The 14347-nt window shown below is 49.2% G+C and overlaps 1 protein-coding gene across 1 annotated transcript; it reads right to left on the reverse strand.

Annotated features, from left to right (window-relative positions):
* Nucleotides 1–704: 704 nt before the first annotated feature.
* Nucleotides 705–13583, reverse strand: LOC136611310 (protein mono-ADP-ribosyltransferase PARP12-like). The gene is made up of 12 exons (XM_066590809.1): nt 12832–13583; nt 12621–12756; nt 10660–10951; nt 7398–7484; nt 5192–5312; nt 4957–5119; nt 4561–4684; nt 3750–3846; nt 3573–3648; nt 2912–3042; nt 2688–2839; nt 705–2171 (listed from the first exon to the last, which is right to left on the reverse strand). The coding sequence occupies exons 1-12, from the start codon at nt 13107–13109 to the stop codon at nt 1894–1896; spliced, it is 1935 nt and encodes a 644-aa protein (XP_066446906.1). The 5' UTR covers nt 13110–13583; the 3' UTR covers nt 705–1893.
* Nucleotides 13584–14347: the final 764 nt, after the last annotated feature.

A 14347-nucleotide genomic window follows, 5' to 3' on the forward strand; every position in this document is an offset into this window, starting at 1 on the left:
TGGCAGCTCCCAGGGCTGCAACGGACCGATGCCTCTTAAGCCCAAATCACAAATCGCTATATTGTAATACTGAACGCAGAAGGTCAAGTCCGCTCTTGAGACTAAAGGAAAGTGTAAAAGTATTCAAATTGTTCAGTGTTTTAACTTATTAAAAGTTCAAAAAATACCCTTTTCTCCATAAAAACACTAAAGCCGTATTCACATGGGCGGGTGGGATTCCATATGCGTAATCCTGCCCTGGCACCAGCAGCATCTGCGTGTACCTGCTTTAATTTCTTCTTTCTGTACTACGGATGGTCCGCATGGCTCGCGCAGTACAGATTTTTTTTTTTTTCCAACTCCAGCTTTTCCCGCAGAATCCGCAATATCAACGTCAAGACTGCTTTTACTGACTTCACGGGAAGCCGTACATGCGGAATCCCCAGGAAAATTGGGCATGCTGCAGGTCTTCATCCGCAAGCGGAAACAGCAATTAGTTTCCGCTTGTGTGCGTAAAGAATGACCATTGCATGGTGGCATTTGCTGCAGAATCCGGAGGCGGTCGCCCACTCCAAATTCCACAATTTAAATCCGCTCGTGTGCAGGCAGCCTAAATTAGAAACCCCACATATTTGGTACTGCTGGGAAAATAAAAGTCTGAACTATTAAAGTATCACAATATTTATCTCCTAGAGAGAGGGATGTAAAAAAGAAACAACACTGAGTGCCAGAACTGCGAAAATTTTTAATAAGTGAGCGAAAGGACCTAAAATGGTGCCAATAAAAACTACAGTTCCCTCTGTAAACCACAAGCAACGCACAGCCACATTGGGAGAAAAATAAAGTCCCCTCTCTCAAAAGGAGCAACGTAGGAAAACACAATTTTTAAATATAGAACAACATTAACAACCCTGTAAGTTTGCTATCCCCGTAATCGCACAGCGAAATCCATGTGTCGTCTGTACTGCATGCTGAACGCCGGGAGAACTAGACCTACCAAAAATGACGTTAACATTTCTCTCCAGTGAAAACTTAAGTTCTCCCGTCCATTATAGGGAACATGTAATGGCGCCATTAAGAATTATAACTCGTACCGCAAAAAACAAGATCTCGTACGACTAAGGCAATGGAAAAATGTAAAACGTAAAGCTCTTGGAAGGTTCAAAAGAAAATAAGTTAAATCTCACTGATCCACAATGAAGTCACATGATAGTCTGTAATTCCCCAGAAGTTGCGTCTGATTAAACAACATTTCCATTGTGCTCTTAAAGGATTATTTTAAAGTGGTGGAAGAGGTGCGGAGACGACACTCACTGATCTTGTCAAGTAAGAAGGAAAATATAGTTAGGAAGGAAGGAAGACACACACGCACGCGCCTGTGAGGTCTCCTCTGCTAACAGCTCCACCCCTGATCTTCAGGGCCAACATTGCTGTGGAACATTCTGATATTGTTAACTAGGTGGATGTGGCGGCTCACGTGAGGGAGGAGCCAAGTTAGACCACCAGGACGCTGACTAAGGAGGAGATCCTGGGCCAGGCCTTTATCTTTCTCATCGCTGGTTAAGAGAGATGGGACCACTGCCAACAGATACGGTTGCTGAAAACCATGGGAGTGATGGAGAGGGTGGAGCCTAAGATGGAGGAGGAGTAGCAGGAGCAAAGGGGAAGAGTAGGTCGCTGCACCCTTGATCTGCACAGCCCAGGTCCAATCAAAACCTAGTAGGAAAAACCTTTAATATAATAGTGGTCACTCTGGACTGTAACTCCCATCATCCTCAGACCGGATCATACAGGGCTCTTCCAGATAAGAACAAAGTTTCCATTAACCGGTCGTCAACAGATATATTAAAAACTGTAAAAAAAAACAAAAACAGTTTACTGGAAAGTTTCAGAACTTGGATGTAGTGAGAGGAGTTAGCGCAAGGAGGCTAGCATGGCCGGCTTCGTGTAGCGGATCACATATTCCGGGTAGATCTGATGCTTTTCAAATATCACAAACACAGACGGGTTACTCTGGGTGTTGACGCAGCTGTCGTAAAACGCGGAAGGCGATTTAGAGGGTGGGCGCATATAAGAAGACGACCCACAGGTGAAATCTCCCACCAGCACACGGGCTACAAACATGACGTAATGCTGAGAATCGCTGCTGCAGTAACCGTGCGAATAGATAGCGTCTCGGGCAAAGTAACTGCCTGCAAGAAAGAGAGAGCACAGTAGTGATGTGAGCAGGTGGCGGGGCTATGACTACCTCTCAGACATGATATACAGACTGGTTATCAGCAGTAATAGATGGGGGCGGGGCTGTGACTACCTCTCAGACATGATATACAGGCTGGTTATCAGCAGTAATAGATGGGGGCGGGGCTGTGACTACCTCTCAGACATGATATACAGGCTGGTTGTCAGCAGTAATAGATGGGGGTGGGGCTATGACTACCTCTCAGACATAATATACTGGCTGGTTAGCAGCAGGAACAGATGGGGGCGTGGCTGTGACTACCTCTCAGACATGATATACAGGCTGGTTGTCAGCAGGAACAGATAGGGACGTGGCTGTGACTACCTCAGACATGATATACAGGCTGGTTGTCAGCAGGAACAGATGGGGGCGTGGCTGTGACTACCCCTCATACAGGCTGGTTGTCAGCAGTAATAGATAGGGGCGGGGCTGTGACTACCTCTCAGACATGATATAGGAGGTTCTCTACCTTTTCCAAATGATGTCCCATGAGATCCGCAGATGCGCCAGTCGAAGTTCTGATGGCAAATGGCATCTACAAAGGTGTTGCTGGTTCCATGGAACAGCTGCCGCTCATCCACCTCTTTCCCGCCGTTGTATTTTTTCATCTGCTCCTTCTGCCTGTAATACAGTTACTATTTGTCACCGTGCCACTTCCTGCTCACAGCGGCTTCTAGCATTTATCATACTCACCACTGATACACTTCCCACAGCGCCAGATTTTGAACCCGCTCGATGCTGTGGATGCGTTTATCTGGTAGGGTGCGCTTGAAGGCAGCGCTGATCTTCTTATACTCTTCCGAGGACTGAGAGAGACCGACGAGCTGCAGTACATAAGACAAAAGAAAGTATTTAGCACCCCCAGTGGCTGGCTGCAGACATTACAAGCCATATGATGTCTTTTACTCCAGTCACATCCAGAGCTGCTGCATTCTAGTTTCCTGCTGCATAAACGCTTTTGCAAAGAACCCTTAGGCTGGGTTCACATGGGACTGAAATACCGAGGAATGACCGCATGGAAATACCGTGAGATTTCCGCGGGAGAAATGCAGTTTCAAAACCTGCGGCCTTTTGCAGTGGGTTTTGGAGTGGCTTTGCCATCTACATTCCGCTGTGGCCATCTCTCCCGATAGAGAGGGAAAGAATTGACATGCTGCGTTTTGAATTCCGCATGGCATGTCAATTTCAGCACGGCTTAGATGCAGCGTGTGTATGAGATGTTTGCAAATCTTGTTCACTTTGCCGGCTAATCCCAGTATTAAAGTCGCAGGCAGAATTTCCGTGCAGAAAGTCTGCATGGAAATTCTGCGGTAATTACGCGCCTTCAGTAGCATCCCCGCTACAGCTCCCTCACCTTATACCCCACCTCCGGCACCTGGCCCTTGTCCCAGTGTTGGGGGGTGGACTTTGCACTTGCATTTGATGGATTCCTAGAGGAAAAAAAAATCCTGTAATTTGCTGGTAATCTGGCAGCGACTATAATCGGCCGGACTATCAGATGCTGAATAATCATTATTGTTTCCGCTTTTACCTCACTTTCCTCTTATTCACCTCTTCAGCAGACACAAATCTTGGCCTCCGGCAAACCATCCGCTTAGTGTTGTGCTTCGTGTTGCGCTGCATCATATCTGGGAAAGATAAAGATTGAGAATGTCAGAAAGGGGAGGAGCAAAGGCGAGACAGGCAGCCAGGGGAGGAGCAAGGGTGAGGCGGGCAGCCAGGGGAGGAGCAAAGGCGAGGCGGGCAGCCAGGGGAGGAGCAAGGGTGAGACGGGCAGCCAGGGGAGAAGCAAGGGCGAGGCGGGCAGCCAGGGGAGGAGCAAAGGCGAGGCGGGCAGCCAGCAGAGGAGCAAGGAGGGGAGGGATAGAAGGAGCAAAAGTAAGGCAAAGAGGAGGAGTAGAAAGAAGTAGCAAAAGGGGTAAAGAAGGAAGATAAAAATGGGAGGAAATAAACCTCAAGAAGGGACAGCAGGAAGGAGCGGGAAGAGGAGCTGAAAGGAGAGAAGAGAGACAATTTTCATAAGGACCATCATCCAACTTCTCAGAGACCCCGGTTGCCATATTAAAGAAGTTTTGTCATCTCCTAAAGTAATGGTATATCACTAAGATCTGTTTAATGGGGGTCTCGCTGCTGGGACCACTACAATCCTGGGAATCGATCTGAAGTGTAGAATAAGCACGTCGGATAACGCCGATTCAGCGCTGTGGTCCATTACTGGGATCAGTGGGGTCCCAGAGATTGGACACTCTGCGATGAAGAGGATATGATGGAGTATCCTAGCGATATCACCCCCTTCGCCCTCCTGTGAAGAGCGAATGGGAAAGATAACCCCCTTCCCCCACCTTTGACGCTTAGCACATAGCTGTGCCTCCCGGCCTTGAACTGGATGTCTGTGTTCGTGCCAGACAGGAAAACATTTTCGATGTCCTTGCTGGAGATGGTAGACGAGGAGCTGTGGGCGTCTGTCTGGTAGAGAACACAAAGCAAACTGAGTTATATTACAGTTCTGTGGGGTTTTCATATACACAGTTTTAGAGGTGGCTCCTCCGCTGCCTTCAGATATAGCAGTGTACTGTGGTCCAGTTGACACAAAGTCCAAATGTGAAACCTGCAGTCAGATTAGCGGCACCAACGGGCTATAAGAAGGCACCATATGGAGCAGTGTGGTTTCTGGTACTACACCTCCCATGTTACCGGAAAGCTCCAATGCCCTCTAGTGGTAAGTGGCTGTAACTCACCTCCTTCCCATACTCCACCCACATCCTGTACTCATCCTTCCAGTACCAGATCCAGTCCGTGGTGAGGATAAAGTGTGGAGGTTTGGAAGCTGAAGATGGCGTGGAGAGTCGCCTCAGCGGATGGGACTTATACATCATGGTGTCGAAGTTGGCCACAGGGTGACTAGAAGAGAAGGGTACACGTTGCGGTGCGGGATAGTCACCGGAGTCTTGGCTGTCTAGAAACTGCCGGTACCTGCTGTTGGGGTCACAATACACCTTCTCAACGTCCTCCATGCCCACCAAGTCCTTCCAGGCGCCATCGATATACAACTGCCACCGATACGGCAGCGGGTAATGATCCCGCACGCAGCCGTCTGGAATACGAGAGCAGTAATGTTATATACAGTGAATATAAAATGTCTACATGCCCCGTAAAATACCAGGTGTTTGTCATGTAAAAAAATCCAACAGAGATGAATAATTTCAGATTTCTCCACCCTCCATGTGACCCGATATCTGTACTATCCCATTGGAAGACAGACGGAAACCTTTTAGGCTCAATGTCCACTAGCAAAATTGATTTAACAAATCCGTGCAGGTGTCCTGCACGCGTGATTCGCACCCATAGGGAATCATTGGATACCCGCAGGTAATTAAATACCTGCGGATGTCATTTTTCCCTGCCGTGCGGATCGCATTCGAAATTACCCGCAGCATGCTCCATTTTCTGCAGGTTTCCCGCACGGGCAGCTCCGGCGGCTTCTATTGAAGCCTATGGAAGCCGTTTGGTCCCGCGGCACACCCGCAGCTGTATTTGTGCTGTGCTTCGGCAAACCATCCGCTTAGTGTTGTGCTTCGTGTTGCACTGCATCATGTCTGGGAAAGACAATGATTGAGAATGTCAGGAAGGGAAGGAGCAAAGGCGAGGCGGGCAGCCAGGGGAGGAGCAAAGGCGAGGCGGGCAGCCAGGGGAGAAGCAAGGGCGAGGCGGGCAGCCAGGGGAGAAGCAAGGGCGAGGCGGGCAGCCAGGGGAGAAGCAAGGAGAGGAGGGACAGAAGGAGTAAAAGTAGGGCAAAGAGGAGTAGAAAGAAGTAGCAAAAGGGGTAAAAAGAGGGAAAAGAAGCAAGATGAAAATGGGAGGAAATAAACCTCAAGAAGGGGCAGCAGGAAGGAGCGGGAAAAGGAGCTGAAAGGAGAGAAGAGAAACAATTTTCATAAAGACCATCATCCAACTTCTCAGAGACCCCACCTGCCATATTCACCCGCAGCATGCTCCATTTTCTGCAGGTTTCCCGCACGGGCGGCTCTGGCGGCTTCTATGGAAGCCGTTCGGTCCCGCGGCACACCCACAGCTGTATTTCTGCTGTGTCGCAGGACCACGGGAAAACAGTATTAAAAAAAAAAGTGTGCACGGCGCATGCGCGCGGCACGATGTCGGTACACCTAGCACATCCGCCGGGCAGAAAAAAAAAGCAGATCTGACCGCGATGGATGGGAACCCGCAGCGTCCAGACAGATGAGTATTATCTATTTTTTGGCCTCATGTCTGCAGGAAAGGAGGGACCCGCTGCGGGATTCTGCACAGATGATCCGCGTAGGCCCAAATTTACCTGTGGACATGAGGACTTAGGGTAGAAAAATACAAACAACAAAACAAACAAACAAAAAAAAACTATGATTGCATAAGTGTTCACACCCTCTTATATGAGGGGATGTGGGTGTGTCCATTATCAGCCAATCACATGTAACCTCCTGACAGATAGTAGTTAGTACTCCACTGCCATTACTTACAGAGACTCTTATTGTCCTATGAGACCGAGGGGGAACTTAGTGGCCAGAAGGGGTTTGATGTAAAACCAACACTGCCATCACCAGAAGACCACCAGACCCGCAGTGAGGATGGCGGGGGCAGCATTATGTGGGGGGCTGTTCTGCTGCTGGAACTGGGGCTTTAGCCAAGGGGGAGGGGATTATGAATAGTCCCAAATATCAGTCCATGTTGGGCCAAAAACTTCCGGCCTCTTCAGAAAATGAAGAGGAATTTCACCTTTCAGCCTGACAACGACCTAAAGCAGACCGCCAAATCACTAAGAGAATGGCCCCCAGAGCCCCGACCTGAACCCCACTGTAGATCTGTGGGTGACGTGAAGAGGGCGCTACACCCCAGATGCTTCACAGGCTGGCAGATTTGGAGCTTCTGTAAGGAAGAGCAGGCAGAGATTGCCAAGATATGCCATGCTGATAGACACCGACCTCAAAAGACCGAATGTTACCATAAAGTCAGAGGGGACATAAAGTAGCAGTTTTAGGGTGTAAAGACTTATGAAACCACATTAGTTTAGGTTTTCTCCTTTTTTATTTCCCCCCCTAAAAGATAAGACTTTTTATATCCTCTGTATAGGGATGGGGGAGGGGGAATGGACATCATAATTGGGGGGGGGGCTAACAGAACTTCTCACCTTTGAAGCTGCAGTTGTTTAATATGAAGTACAGGCAGATCTCGTTGATGTGTTGGGGGTCTGCAGACTTCTGGGTGTCAGGTTTATCTGTAAAGGAAATAATTGATTAGTATGGCTCTCACCCTCAAACCTGCAGAGCTTACAATCTAATTAAAGGGAGTCTGTCACGTATGGGGCACCCATACAACACCCCAGCAGTTTGGGGGTGTATGTTCATTGACCTGCTCATTCCCCAACTACGTTAAATACCAATTCATACGTCAAAACTCCCTCAGCCAATGAGGCTTCAAAAAGTGATCACATGGCAGCAACTTCTGGAAGACAGAATTGCCATATAGCCGTGTGACTTGTATCAGTGTATCTGATTGGGACCCCCACCAATCCCGAGACCAGCCCCCACCCACTCCATTCACTTCTGTGGGAGGGGAGAGATTGCCGAGCACATCGATCTCAAGTCCCACAGAATCGCTGGTCACACTTGCACAGCTCCATTCGAGGGCGCCGTTCTCGGGATCACTAGTGATCACATATTTGCCCTCATCCTGTGGAAAGTAGACAAACGTCTTAACAAGAAAAACCCTTTAACCCCTTGGTGACGGCCTGTTTTGGATCTCAGGTGACGACATATTTTTGGGTATTTTCGTTTCCACTTTTCAGCCATAACCCTTTATACGCGGTCGTATGAAGAATGTTTTTTGTGTGGCAAGCTGTAGCTTTAATTGGCACCATTTTCAGGTGCGTATAATGTATTGTGGAACTTTCATTGATTTTAGTTGGAGGGCAGAAGGAAAAATTACAGCATTAACCCCTTAAGGACACGGCTCTTTCCCCCCACCCCCGACCCAATTTAAGTTTTACCTCCCTCTTTTTAAAAATTCATAACTTTTATTTATCCACGGCCATAGATGTCTGAGGGTTGTTTTTTGCGGACCGAGTTGTATTTTTCAGTGGTAACATTTAATGTACTGAAGAACTTTTTAAAAATTGGAGTGAAATAGAAAAAAAATGAAATTCCACTACCTTTGAGTGCATCTTGTTTCTACGGCGTACAAACTGCAACAAAAATGACCCGATAACTTCACTCTATGGGTCGGTGCGATTACTACAATACCAAACTTAAAGAGTGATTTTTTTTTTATGTACTACTTTTTTTCCCCAAAGATATTTAGTTTTTTTATTTTGTCCCGCCATCTTCTGGCCGCTATAACCTTTCTTATTTTTCCATCGACATAGTTGTGCAAGGGCTCATTTTTTGCAGGACGTCCTGTAGTTTCAACTTTTTATTACGTTTTTTTCTTGGAGACGGTGTGACCGAAAAAATATAAAGTGCAATTCTGGTGTTTTTTTTAATGCGTTATCTTGATAGATCAGACTTTTACGGACACAGCGATACGAGATGTGTATTTTGTTTTATCATACAAATACTAATATATATATATATATATATATATATATATATATATATATATATATATGGCAAAAGGGAGTTTAAACTTTCACTACCTTTTTTTTTTTTTTTAACTTCTTCAAACTTATTTTTACTGTTCCTTTTAGGCCTCTTGTCCACGAGGAAAATCAGGCCCGCCGCGGATTCTCCATGCAGAATCCCGCAGCAGGTGCCTCCTTTCCCGGGGACATGAGGCTAAAAATAAGATTAAACTCACCTGTCCGGACGCTGCGGATCTTCCCTCCATCCCGGCCGGATCTTCTTTCTTCGGCCCAGCGGATGTGCTGGCCATGCCAGCAGCGTGCCACGCACATGCGCCGGGCAGAAGAAAGACGATCCGGCCGTGACGGAGGGAAGATCCGCAGCGTCCGGACAGGTAAGTTTAATTCAGGTACGGGTGTTCCACGGATCCGGACGGCTTCCATAGGCCTTAATAGAAGCTTGCGGGAGCCGTCCCCGCGGGAGACCCGCACGAAAATGGAGCATGTTGCGTTTTTTTTCCCGCACACGCAATCAGCGCCTGAAGGGAAAATGACATCCGCAGGTATTTAACTACCTGCGGGTGTCCAATGCATCCCTATGGGCGCGGATCCGCGTGCAGGAAAAACGCTGCAGATTTTAAATAACAATTATCCTGTGGACATGAAGCCTTAGTCCCCCGAGGAAACAACTAGCGATGCTTTGATCACTCCTGCAGTATGATGTGATGCCATGACATTGCATTATAATGCGATCTGGCAGGCATTCTATCAAGCCACCACAAGGGTAATATGGCCTGATAGGCACTCTACAATGGCAGCCCTGGGGCCTTTCAGAAGGCTCCCACCTGCCATGGCAACCCACAATCTCATTATGGGGGCGGCACAGGACCCCTGAACATTGGTCGGGGCATTTAAAGGGTTAACAGCTCTGATGAGCAGCACGGTTTATTGGAGCTCTTGTGGGAGGGGGGTGGCTGTAACAAACAGCCGCACCCGCATTGTATGGAGCAAGATCAACCCACGACTCCCTCTCCATACATATCCTGAACCTGCAGGCTGTAACTGTACGTCCTGTAGCATTAAAGGGTTAATCATGAAGCACAAATTACGTGAAAAACTTTGTTCGGTATGATTACGCCAATACCAAAATTATATACTTTCTCTTTTTTTCCCCATCTTTGCTCCATAAAAACACATTTTTTCCCCAAAATGTTTTTGTTTGGCTGCCTTCAAAGTTCCATAACCTTTTCATTCCTCCATGCGGGGAGCTGCGTGAGCTGCATGGTTTTTGCGTGATAAACTGTAGTTTTTATCGCCACTATTTTGGACTTTTTGACCACTTTTATTGCGTTTTTCTGGGAGGTGAAATTAGAAAAAAAAAGCATTTGGTTTTTTTTTTGGCTTTTCTCTTTTATTGTATTTTTGTAGCATTTGCCTGCAGGCTACGGATGCAACGTGTGGGATTTTTTTGAACAAAGGCAGGAAAGTGTGCAAAAGTTTTTTTATCTTTTTCTTTACCATTGTTATCTATTTTTTCTAGATCTGGCAACGTACTATCACTAATCAGTGATGACAGCCCATGCAGACGCAGATGCCATTGTCTGGTTGCATGGCAGAGGGCCGATGACGTCACAGAGGGAGCGCCCTCCTTCTGTGAACCAATCCCCAGCATGTTAGGTGTTAACTTCGGGATCAATGTAGATCAGAGCCACCTCCAGCTGAGCCCGCATCATCCATGAGACATAAGTGTACGCCGATTCGTAGGAACTCCTCTCCAGCCAGGGCGTACATTTACATCCTGCGGCGGGAAGGGGTTAAACACAGGCGCTCATACCTTTAATGGCTAGAGACTGGAGTTGTGGTGACTCCACCGCAGAGGCGGCGTTCTTTATGGCGTTGGCATTGAGGTAAGTCTCCAGGATGGCAGGGACGAGGCTGGCGGCCAGGCCCCACTTCAGCAACTTCTGTTTCGTCTCCCCGGCGGTCAGGTCATGTGACCTCTTGCATTTGCTTCCGAACTTGCAGTCGCCTTGCAGGAAGTGCTGACAGACGTGCAGCTTGTTACACTTGGTCTGAAACGTGCAGGAGCCGTGAGGACCATCGCCCCGATTGTAGTGCAAGCAGGCCTGTCATGGAAGAGCAGCACATTAACACCCATACGGATAGCGGCCCAGCAGAGCTTAACCCCTTAGTGACCAAGCCCCGCTTGCGCCTTCATAACCAACTCATTTTTCAGGTTTTTTCGTCGTCGCATTCCAGGAGCCAGAACTTTTTAATTTTTTCATCGCCAGTCACATGAGGGCTCGTTGTATTTTTTAATGGCAGCATTTTTGGGTCCATATCATGGATTGTAGGACTTTTATTATTATTTATTTTATTTTTTTAGGGTGGTTGGGGGGGGGGGGGGGGGGGGGAGTAATTCTGCCGTTTTGTTGTTCAGCGCGCAGAATAGATGATGTGATTCTCCGGTCGGCGCGGTTCCTGAGATACAAACTTTATACAGATTTCCTGTTTTACTATTTTCGTACACAAAAACCCTTTTTTTCTTAAACGATGTTTTCGCGGGGCTGCATGCCGGGAGCCAGAGCATTTTTGTTTGAGCATTCACGGGGCTCTACGGGGGAAGTTATTTTATTTTTTGTGCTATGAACTCTCGTCTTTACGTATCCAACTTTTAGGAACGTGGAACATTTTGATTTTTACTCCATTTTTTCTAGAGGCGAGCTTAACAAAACCGCAATCCGGGCAGTTTTTGCATTACCAATAAATAATGTTACATTCTGCCGTCCGCTGCGGTTACATCAGCCCTCATTATTTACCACGCTTTTTGTATTTGTTCTTGGCGTGCGCTGTGTGGGTTAAGTAACGTACTTTCTTCCCCCTCTGGATGATTATGAACGCAGTGATGCCACATGAGTGATTTATTTAAAGTTTTTTTTTCTATACATTTTTTATTTTGGTCCCACGGAGACTTCATCATCAGCATCTTTTATCATTCTTCTAATGCAGTACCCCAGCCCAGCAGTGTATTATAAGGCCCCGCAGGCCACCGGAGCGGGCAGAGCCACAGGCCATATCCAACCCACCAGAACCCTGTGATCACATCGCGGGGGTCAGATGGGTGAGAGCCTCCTCCCCTTGTCAGTATGATCACAGCATGTGAAGGGTTACACACCGGGGATCAAAGGTTATTTTGGTTCCCACTGTTAGAGAAGTGCCTGGCTGTCATCCGACAGGCGACCCCCACTCCCCCGGCACAGTGGACCCGCCGCCCGGCTTCTGATGCAGCCACTGTTAAAAGATGTATGGACGGTTGTTAAGGGGTTAAAGGGCAACTCCACCGCCAACGCCCCCTGCTGGTGTATCATAAACTCTGTGCATCAAGACCCCTGCTTGCTGTCTACAGACATATGACTATAGACCCCTGATGTGGTCGTGCTCCTACAGCTGAGGTGCTCGTCACCGTGTATCAATACATACAAGTGGGGCAGAAAGAAAAATAAATGGTCTTCATTCACTGACAGCAACCAGAGATGGTGACAATCTCTGTAATTATCCCTTCATGCGGTCCGGCTCTGTATATACTGCGCCGTGCGTTCCTCCCCGGTTACCACAGGAGGGAGCGGTCATGGCAGCCATATTGCTGCTCCTCACATGTCCCCGGATGAGAGCGCGGCGCAGTATATACAGTCGGACGCATATATGATTGGGGTAGTTGCAGGGGTTCTCATGACCTCTGCTTGCTGTCAGTGAACAGAGGTTGATGGGACGGCATGAGGGAGACGCTGTGCTCACGTCCGGCAGCAGTTGGGGGTCATTCTGTAGCAGCAGGCAGCGCAGCTCTGCCATGGTGGCACCGGTCAGCTTGTGCTTCCGTAGGACCTGCTGGTCCGTCTCACCGTCAACGGAATGACTGAACTTACAGCGCGGCCTGAAAGAGAAGAGACGGAAAGGTAACAAGATGGCGGAACACCTCTGGACGCTCCTGTGGACGAGCGGCGCTCACCTGGTACACCCGCCCAGCATGAAGAAGCGGCAGATGTGGATCCGCCCACAGGTCCCGCCACACAGCCGGTTGGCATCCGTGCAGAGCCGCAGCGCACTCTTGTACACCACCAGCCGCTCACCATCTTGGGTTCTCATCACGAACTCGCGCCCCTCCCCCGCCTCCAACAACCGTGACACCTGCTGAGCGCTCAACCTCAGGGCCCTACGCAGCTTCCCCTCCTCCATGGCGCCTCCGCTGGCACACAGCACCTGGTACAGCGGGAGGGTTGCCGCCATGATGTCTAATAGCTACGAGGATCCCAAAATAGTGCTAATAATACCGCAAGCTGGAGAAACGGATCCGATAGGCGAGAACCCTAAAATATCAACCGCAACAGAAATGACCCCAAATCATTATTGTGGACCCCTAAAATATGGTGTGCAGACCCTCTAAAACTGTCCTAATGATCAGCCTGGACCTGATCGGCCGACCGACTCCTCTGCGCTCTCCTCACTTACGGCTGTATCCCTGCCGGCTTCCCCCGCAGACCCCGGCTGTATCCCCGGCCGGCTTCCCCCGCAGACCCCGGCTGTATCCCCGGCCGGCTTCCCCCGCAGACCCCGGCTGTATCCTCGCCTGGCTTTCCCCGCAGACCCCGGCTGTATCCTCGCCTGGCTTCCCCCGCAGAACCCGGCTGTATCCCTGCCAGCTTCCCCCGCAGACCCCGGCTGTATCCCTGGCTGGCTCTGCAATCCACCGGAACCGAGGAATGTTGCAGAGGAGAAACGAAAGTGAAAGTAGCCTTCGCTCTCCACTGCGCATGCGTGCCCGCCGGCGACCGCTGATCCCCTCTTGCAGTTAACCTACTATTGGATGGGAAAGCTCGATTCATGAGCCCGATAAGCTTCCTGTAAGAGGTAAATGGCCGCAAACAGCAACCGCTTAAAGAGAGGAGTCCCCAGAACAGAGACAGGAGCCCCCACCACATCCCCAGGAGTCCCCAGAACAGAGACAGGAGCCACCACCACATCCCCAGGAGTCCCCAGAACAGATACAGGAGCCCCCACCACATCCCCAGGAGTCCCCAGAACAGATATAGGAGCCCCCACCACATCCACAGGAGTCCCCAGACACATCCCCAGAACAGATACAGAAACCCCCACAACATCCCCAGGAGCCCCCGGAACAGATACAGAAGCCCCCAAAGGACTTACGGTAGCCCCCAGATCATCCCCAGGAGTTCCCAGAACAGATACAGAAGCCCCCACAACATCCCGAGGAGCCCCGGGAACAGATACAAAAGCACCCAGAGCAGATGCAGGAGCCCCCAGAACAGATACAGAAGCCCTCACAACAGCCCCGGGAGCCCCACGACATCCCCTGGAGCCCCCAGAACAGATACAGAAGCCCCAACAACATCCGCAGGAGCCCCCGTAACAGATACAAAAGCCCCAAAGCAGATACTGTAGCCCCCTGATCATCCCCAGGAGTGCCCAGAACAGATACAGAAGCCCCTACAACATCCCCAGGAGCC

Source organism: Eleutherodactylus coqui, chromosome 2 (assembly GCF_035609145.1).
Source record: "Eleutherodactylus coqui strain aEleCoq1 chromosome 2, aEleCoq1.hap1, whole genome shotgun sequence".
NCBI classification, from domain to species: Eukaryota; Metazoa; Chordata; class Amphibia; order Anura; family Eleutherodactylidae; genus Eleutherodactylus; species Eleutherodactylus coqui.

Bases quoted from the DNA above. Each gene is read 5' to 3' on its own strand.
- LOC136611310 (XM_066590809.1), bottom strand. From the start codon at position 13,109: ATGGCGGCAACCCTCCCGCTGTACCAGGTGCTGTGTGCCAGCGGAGGC. The intron at 12,757-12,831 runs GTGAGCGCCGCT...CTTCTCTTTCAG, and splicing joins ATGCTGGGCGGGTGTACCAG to GCCGCGCTGTAAGTTCAGTC. The intron at 5,313-7,397 runs GTGAGAAGTTCT...CTCGTATTCCAG, and splicing joins AAACAACTGCAGCTTCAAAG to ACGGCTGCGTGCGGGATCAT.